A 9,379-nucleotide genomic window follows, 5' to 3' on the forward strand; every position below is an offset into this window, starting at 1 on the left:
TTGGATTTATTCTCGGTAATTTTTGCATTTTTGGTGTTCTGGCTGTTCAACTTTGTCATGTTCCTTTCTAATATTGGAAAAAGTGAAAGTGGGTGGGATTTTCTCAGTTTTAATTTGGAAACTTAACTTACAAGTAAAACTGTTTTCATGGATGGTCTAATTATCAGCAATGGGGTTTCGATTCCGAGAATTCAGCTGACAATGAAATATACAAAGGTCAGCAGATTACAGTACCTAATATATGGCCTCAGAGTCTTCAAGCTCTCAGAGCTGAAGAAAGCCCCTAAAACTTTCAGCTCCTCTCGCAAAATTGGAGATGGAGAGTTCGGGGGGATTTTGAAGGGGGTCATCAAGGAGACCAGCACTACGAAACTCCATCTGCGAGTCTCTCAAATCGAATGGGGAATCATTCTTAGAGCAAAGGTATGTATGTACTTAATAAACTTCTCCATTACTTTTTATTTTTTCCTTCCTGTGTAGCTTGAGTGTGTTATTGTTGATTTATGATATATGTTACTCACACCCAGCACTACGAAACTCCATCTACATGTCTCTCGAATCGAATGGGGAATCATTCTTAGAGCAAAGGTATGTATGTACTTAATAAACTTCTCCATTACTTTTTACTTTTTCCTTCCTTTGTAGCTTGAGTGTGTTATTGTTGATTTATGATATATGTTACTCACACCCAATTAAGTCTAATATGAGTGCTACAATCCATTTAAAAGAGTGATGAGGAGTGGGCGACAGAACTTACTAGACAAGTAGGAGCTGTTGACCATCATCCCATGCCAATCTAGCTAGTTAAAAAGGTGGGATATTAATTGTATTACAAATAGAGAGGTACATAGTAGAAGAATATGAACCCAATGGAAATGTATTAGACTACTTAATTACACAGCGAGCTGCATCCACCTCTTTCCTGGGAGAAAAGATTGAACATACTGCGAGACGCTGCTCGTGGCTTGGCTTTTTTGCATGACGATTTAGAAAGCCAGGTATATATGCATGTATATATCTCTCTCATCTGGTCTATATATACTAGTACTTTGTTGCATTTAACAGGGGCGTAACCAGTCACAGGGCTGGTTGGGCTATAGCCCAAGGGAGAATCAAGGAGAAAAAGCCCCAAGTATAGGTATTGCAGCCCACTTAAAAAAAAAAAAAAATATATATGTAAACACATCATATTAAATTATTAATCCTGACTTTAAATCCTTACCAGAGAGTAGCCGACAGCTCCTCTTATTGAATCTTGACTTCTCAGTTCCTCTTCCTCAGACCTCAGTTCCTCTTCCTCCGACCGAGTTCATCAGTTCGTCAGTTCGTAAGTTCCTCTTCCTCAGTTCCTCCAAGGCTCCAACCCGATTAGCTCCAGATCACCCACATAAAGGTAGTTCTAAGTTCTAATTTCATCTCTCCCAAGCCTCATTGATGGGTTTTGCTTGCAATTGACTGTGAGCTTTAAATTTCAGAGGCTTCAATTGAAGTAATCGGAAGACGGAACTTCGTAAGAGATCATTGAATGGCAAAAGTCTGAAATCTTTCCAAATCGTGTCATTCCTGTGAGTTCTCTCTTTCTAATTCTCTGCTTAATTAATTGCTTGGAGGTCATGAGGTGGATCAGTGGATGTTTGAAATATGTGATAGGGATGGCGGATGGGCTATTGATAAATGATAATCGGTATATTAGTTGCTTTGCGGTGGATTAATTGGTTTGCGGAATTGCGGTGGCTATTGGATAATTGGAAGCGGTGGCTATTAATAATGATACATATATATTATTATAGGTATTGAATACAATGACGGATCACCGAAAACCCAAGCGGTATAAAAATTTTCTTTCATGGTTTACAAGTGATACTCCATCTAGTGGTAGTGGGAATGAGATTGGGAGTGGGATCGGAGTGGGAGTAGAAACGTGACTGAGAATTCTGTGAATGATGTCCTTTTAAACTCTTGTCCATCTAGTCCGGTAGAAGAGTGTGGTAATGATAGAATTGAGACAGAAGTGAGTTTTGATGTTACTTCTCTTGAACGTGATCCTGGAATACGACGTCCAATATGCAAGTATCCTTTGAATGAGCGTGACAATATTCGAAGAGCTTATGTGGTCTTAGGACCATATCAACCCCAATTAAGTAGTTATCCATCTTCTTGGGATGGAGGTCAAGGTCGAAAATTTTGTCATAAATGGTTCAAAGATTGGCATTGGCTTGAGTATTCCATAGAGTTGGATAAAGCATATTGCTTCCCTTGTTTTTTATTTGATAGTTATCCATCCCATCATCCAGCATTCACTGAATATGGGTTTCAAGGTTAGAAGAATGTTATGTCCAAACAATCTGGCATTTTGGGTCATGTGGGAGGCGTTAATTCCCCACATAATACTTGCATGCATAAGTGGGATACACTAAGAAACCCATCTAAGCATATTGAAAGAGTGATTAGCACACAATCATCACAAGAAGTAGCAAATAACCGACTTCGGCTTAATTGTACTATAGAGAGTGTAAGGTTGTTGGCAAACCAAGGATGTGCTTTTAGAGGTCATGATGAATCGGCTAATTCATCCAATGGTGGCAATTTCAATGCGGTTTTGCAAGCCTTTGGAAGAGTTAATTTAGAAGTCCACAAAATCTTACATAATGCTCCTGGGAATGCCAAGTATATTTCTCCAATTATTCAAAGACAAATCCTAAATATTCTTGGTAACAAAGTTAGAACCAAGATTCGTGAGGAAGTGGGAGATGCTAAATTTTGAGTTGATGCTAATTACTTTGAGTTGGTTCATGGAGCTAGCAGATATTGTTTAGATTTTTTTTGGTCTTCCATCATTTTGTTAGACGAGAACTTCAACGCCAAGCTGTCGGAGTACGCAATGGCAAGATTATGACCTTTTCCTCAACTGGTATTATTCATTGTTTTTTTTTTTTTTTTTTGAAATGAGGGCTTTGTGCGGCTACCCTCCAGCCTTGATTAATGAAACTGACGAATACAAGGGGGGGACATTGAGCCTAAACCCCTGATTACAATAAGCATCTATAGCGCGTCCTGAAATAATATCAGAAAACTCTACAAAATACATGTATTCTAACAAGCACCAATTAGCAAAGAGTGCACTATTGGCTACTCTATTTGCTTTGACAAAACGGTGACATAACGGAAAGATAACTCGATTACAACGAAGCATAAATACTAAAATCACAGCTTTCCTATTATGTTGCCGCCGGAAAACAGATCCGACACCACTTAGTTTCATTCTGCCACTAGGAGGTTGCGACCATTTAACAATAGATCGTCCCCTCGCTAGGGCAGACAAGGCACTTAGAGTGCACACACAGGCATGTAGCCCGACTCTCCCTACAAAATATATGTAGGTACTTATTACACGCCAAAGGCGAGACAACCATAACCAACTAAAATAAATAAAGATAAAAGCAGAAATAAAGAGATCAACCCAGGCCAGGCCCAAAAGGAGGACCCAAGCCCAAACCTCGACCCAGGAATCAAGGGAGACCCAATCTGCCAGCCAAGTCTGGCCCACCCCCACCACAACCATCGCCGACGAACAACCGCCTGCACCGCGCCGCCAGAACCACCGGACCGCAGCCATCATCATGCTGCCTTCCATACCGCACCATGGAAGAGCGCCGCCCCTGCCAAACAGAGTCAACCCCAGATCACATTGAAAAAGATGGGGGACTGCTCTGATCAGACCCAATCCCTGCCGCCATGACCACCGCCCCACCTAGCAACAGTCCGCCATCCTTAACCCATGGGAACGCCCCATCTCTGCCAAACAAACCCATCCCCGGATCAGATCGAAAAGACCTAACCCAGATCAGACTGATCTGATCAGATCCAAGCCGCGCCAGCACCACCACGGCACCACCCCGCCACCTTCGAACCTGCGCCACCAAGTTACGTAGATTGGTGGCCCTTTTTTTTTTTTTTTTTGAAAAGATTGGTCGCGCTTTTTTTAACCTCATTGTTATATATATTTATATTAACTATTTGATTTTTATAAATCAGTTTTTTTTTTTTTTTGAGTAAGTAATGAATTCATTCATAGAAAACACAGGCTAGAATGGCCTAATACATAGTTCCCATCAAGGGGATAGGTGTCATTACATTTGAAACAATTCCGCTCCTTTTGCAGGAGCCTAGCAGAATAACATAATTCTAAACTAAGAATAATAGCAGACAAAGGTCCCAGTGCCAATGCGCTCAATTGCAGTACACCAAATAACTTTGCACCTAGATGTGTAGAATCACCGAACATTCTGTAGGCGAAGTACATAGAGTGTTCCTAATACAAGGAACTTATTTGTAATTAGACTAACTAAAAACATAGCAATGGGCTGAGAGCAAAACCCTAGCCCAATAGAAAGCCCAAAAAGCAGCCTAAAGAAAAGTCACAGCCCAAAGCCCAGCAAGTTGATGAGCACCCAGTCCATCTCTCCCCCTCCTTCACGCTCTTGCAGCACGTACAGCAGGCCTCCCTGCCGTCAATTGAAGCCGCCACCAGCACGCCGCCACGATCAACAATGCCACAACCACGTCACCAGCACCCCGCGGCCACGTCCATCGCCTACACCACGCCGCCATGACCATCGCCACATCCACGTCGCCAGCACCACGTCACCATGGCCATCAACGCCACGACCACACCTCCACGACCAGCAACCGCCCAAGCTCCACCTGTGTACATCACCACCGGTGCAAGACATAAAGTAATTGGATGCATGAGTGAAAGCCGAGTCTAGTTGTTGTTTTATTAGTTCACTATGGTGAAGTCGCACTAAACACATATTTAGAACTCACTTTCGGTTGGATAGCAAACCATAAAATATGTATAATTCTAGAGTGCAAGTAGTAGTTAATGACTCTTATGATCATGAATTCATATATATAACATACTTTTATTCATACAAAGAGATCAACATGTGCATATTACACTGTAGGAGATCTACAGTGTAAGTGGAAAATAAAATCTGCAAGCTAGAAGTAGGAAACTCACATCGCCAGTGAGTAAACCTCAACGACTGCTTCCTCGGATCACCAATTCAAATCTGACTCCTACATCTATCAAGTATAATCAATCAAATACAAGCCCAGATACCATGGATGTACTATGGACCCTCCGCAGACGTCAGAGAATCCAAAGGTTCGTTCCTGCAGGCGAATTTTCTTAGCCCAAGAAGGCCATACACAATCATCGCAACCACAAACCCTAGTGCTGCACTTGAGCCCACTAGTGAGACAGCAGTGCAAATAAGCATCACAAAGGCTTCCTCCTTGGTGTTCATGTCTCTAGCACACATTGCCAGTTCAATCCCAGCGAACAAAAGCAGAACCCCCAAAACGCCAACCGGAAACTGGCTCAGAATTCTCACCAAAGAGGTCCCCAAAACCAATCCCAACACAAACTTGGCCGCCCCGAGCAGCGCCACACACGCACCAGTCCTGCCCCCAAATTTGTATTGACCTGCCAGGCCCCCCGCCCCGTGACACATGGGCATGGCTCCAAACCAGCAACCTACCACATTCATCAACCCGACGGTCACTGAAATCGAAGAGGGAGAGAAGTCCCTCTCAGGGAAAAGATCCGAGGACAATTTGCACACAGCAATCACCGAGTTCAGTATTGATAAAGGCAGCTGTGGAATAGCTCCTTTGATGAACCCATCTTTCCATGCATGTCTAGATATCTTCACTACCTCCATAGCAGATGGACCGAACTTGATTTCATGCACAACTTTTGGCTTTCTTATAAAAGCCAAAATCACACCCAGCACAAATATCAGAAAAGCTGAAGGAATTTTGCCCACAACTTTCGTCCATCTTTTAGTGCTGGGCTTTTCTTCCTCACACACATCAGCACTAACAGCCTGATCCCCTTGACGGCGACGAAGATATTCGTCGCCTGCACCATTCACAAGAACAATGAAACCAGTACATGTAAAACCATAGTTACATGCTCACAACATATGCATAACAATCATAATAGGTTTAAGGCTTACCTTCAGCAATAACAGTCATGGATTCCATCTTATGCAACTGCTTAACTCGATCACTGAATATAGTCTTCTGTTACTTACCAACTTGCTTCTCAATGGACAGAACAATATGCAATAGTCGTGGTAGTAATCAGGGACCAATTCATCTGTATATATATGAGACTTAAACCTCAAGAAGCTTCCCATTAAAGCATTCCTTGTCGGTTTAGGTTTCACTATTAGATTCCTAATGTATCACAACTTATAGCCTTTCTTGTCGACTAAGCAATGGATTACTATCCTTAATGAATTGATACACTATTCATTAAGTTACTAGTATTGATTTACTGTTTGTATCCATGTTAAACTAGGATTGATATTAAGCTAATCATCAATTACTTTATGATGATATGTGTTATGTCCATATTTGATCTTACAATCTCCCCCTTGGACTCACACATATCATGCTCGATGATTTGCACCAGAGAACATCAAAACCTACTTAACTTACTGAAGTGCGCGCCAGATAACAAACTCAAATCGAAAATCCATTCCAACATGGTCAGATCACAGTTACTTATGTAGAGCAAGAAACAGTATACATTTTAACAAAAATGCAGAGTTTCAAAACCACTAACACAAGCTTCTGCAATCTACATATGTTCAACCAGAAGTGATACAATATATGTTAATGTGTATCAACAAGTAAACATATATTAGGTCCTACTTTATGTTTCTAAAACCAGAAACTCAAGCAAATTTACTGAACACTGATGGCTTAAAAAATATTGCTTGAACCTTAACATCATGCTTCACATGATTTAAGTCATCTGATAGCAAGTATGATATTCAAAACAAGATGATAATTTCCAAAATAAAACAATAAAGCTGCAGCAAAATCATAACTGGAAATACCTCAAAAGTTTATTGATAATAATAAAATCTGTCATTACAAACAAGTTGTGATAAATAAAGTCAAAAGACCACAACTAAAAAATACAAGAACTCAAAAACCTTAGAAATTTAAATTGCTCCAACTGGATTAACTCTCTACTGAACCTAAGCATCTAGATTAGCTAAAACTCCAATGCTGGCTGTATGTTTCTGGAATGCTGCTACTGACAAGGCCTTGGTGAAGGGGTCTGCTAGCTGCGAATTTGTGTCAATGCTCAAAACAGCTATCTCACCATGCTTAACCCTTTCTCTAACACTGTAATACTTTAAATCAATGTGTTTAGAATTATTTGACCTTTTACTGTTCTTACTGAAGAAAACTGCAGCTTCATTATCGCAATAAATCACAAGTGTGTCTGCCACAATGTGACTTAACACTTTGGTCTGCATCAAGAAATTCCTGATCCAAAGTCCTTCACACACAGTTTCATATACTGCAATAAATTCAGCTTGCATGGTGGAGGTTGAAACTAGAGTTTGCTTCATGGTTTTCCAAGCAACTGCACCTCCTGCTAGCATATACACGTATCCACAAGTTGACTTCTTGGAGTCTGGATAATTCCCTGCGAAATCAGAATCTGAAAATCCAACGAGGTTCAGATCCTCCACTTGCCTATAAACTAGCATGTGACTTTTAGTTTTCTGCAGGTATCTCAACACTTTCTTCCCAGCTACCCAATGTTCATGGCTTGGATTAGACTGAAATCTTGATAAAATCCCTACTGCAAAAGACAAGTCTGGCCTAGTGCAGACTTGTGCATACATGAGACTTCCTACAAGTCTAGCATAAGGCTTTGACTCCATATTTTCTTTCACAACATCACTTTTGGAACTTTGCTTCTTGGTTAGTTTATCTCCTTTGGACATGGGGACTTCTCCAGTTGCACACTTCTCCATACCAAATCTCTTTAGAATTTTGGTAACATAATTCTGTTGAGACAAACCAAGTAGTCTCTGTGCTCTATCTCTTTTAATCTCAATGCCTAGTACATAGGATGCTTCTCCTAAGTCTTTCATGTCAAAATTCTTTGACAGAAAGCTCTTGGTGTCTTTAAGCAGTTTGATGTTACTGCTAGCCAAAAGTATATCATCGACATAGAGTACTAGGAAAATAAAATTGTTCCCAACTGTCTTCAAATAAACACACTCATCAACAAGATTTTCTGTAAATCCAAAAGTAGAAATTACAGAATCAAATTTCTTGTACCACTGTCTAGAAGCTTGTTTTAGGCCATAAATTGATTTTCTTAACCTGCATACTAAGTTTTCACTTCCAGTTTGCACAAAACCTTCTGGCTGCTTCATATAAATCACTTCATCTAGTTCACCATTCAAAAAGGCTGTCTTAACATCCATTTGGTGTAGCTCCATATCAAAGTGAGCCACTAAAGCCATGATTATCCTAAACGAGTCTTTTGTAGAAACTGGAGAAAAAGTCTCAGTAAAATCAATGCCCTCCTTCTGTGTAAAACCCTTGGCAACTAATCTTGCTTTATGTCTCTCTACATTGCCATTTGCATCTCTTTTGGTTTTGAAAACCCATTTACAACCTATAGGTTTCTGATTAGGGTCAGGTTCAACTAATTCCCAAACTGCATTTTGGCTCATGGAATCAATTTCTGCTTCCATTGCTAGCTGCCATTGGTGAGATTCATTACTTTCAATAGCCTGGTTAAAAGTAGTTGGATCATTGTCCTCTGCACAATCTATTTCAATTTCTGCTTCTTGCAGATAAACAATGTAGTCACTATCTTCCCCCCCATAAGTTGGTTTTCTTGCTCGCTGTGATCTTCTAGGCTGAGGGTTGTCAGTTACGTGGTCAGTTACCTGACCAGTGACAGTTACTTGGTCAGTTACATGGTCAGTGACATGACCAGTGACAGGTACTTGACCAGTTACTTGGTCAGTGACATGACTAGTTACAGGTACTCGACCAGTGACTTGGTCAGATACTTGACCAGTTACATGGTCAGTGACTTGTCCAGTGACATGGTCAGTTGCTTGACTAGTTATAGGTACGTGATCAGTTACTTGGTCAGTTACTCGACCAGTGACTTGATCAGTTACTTCTTGTTCTAAAGGCAATGCTACGCTTATATTCTCATCCGACACAATTTCCTCAAAATCTGAGGATAAATCCTCAAGGTTTGTATTGTGAACTTTTTCACTTAGAAACTTTACTTGATGTGTTTCAAAAATTCTAGGTGAATGATAAGCAGAATATAATTTATAGCCTTTAGATTTATCTGGATAACCTATAAAATAGCAACTAACTGTCTTAGGATCAAGTTTATTCAAGCTTGGATTATAAATCCTAGCTTCTGCATGACATCCCCAAACATGGCAGTGATGAAGACTAGGTTTTCTGCCACACCAAAGCTCAAAAGCAGTATTTTCTATGGCTTTGCTAGGTGTTCTGTTGC

The 9,379-nt window shown here is 40.5% G+C and overlaps 1 protein-coding gene across 1 annotated transcript; it reads right to left on the minus strand.

Moving 5' to 3' along the window:
- Positions 1-5,135: 5,135 nt before the first annotated feature.
- Positions 5,136-5,729, minus strand: LOC133711751 (molybdate transporter 1-like). Its single transcript, XM_062137846.1, has one exon. The coding sequence runs from the start codon at positions 5,727-5,729 to the stop codon at positions 5,136-5,138; it is 594 nt and encodes a 197-aa protein (XP_061993830.1).
- Positions 5,730-9,379: the final 3,650 nt, after the last annotated feature.

Source organism: Rosa rugosa, chromosome 5 (assembly GCF_958449725.1).
Source record: "Rosa rugosa chromosome 5, drRosRugo1.1, whole genome shotgun sequence".
NCBI classification, from domain to species: Eukaryota; Viridiplantae; Streptophyta; class Magnoliopsida; order Rosales; family Rosaceae; genus Rosa; species Rosa rugosa.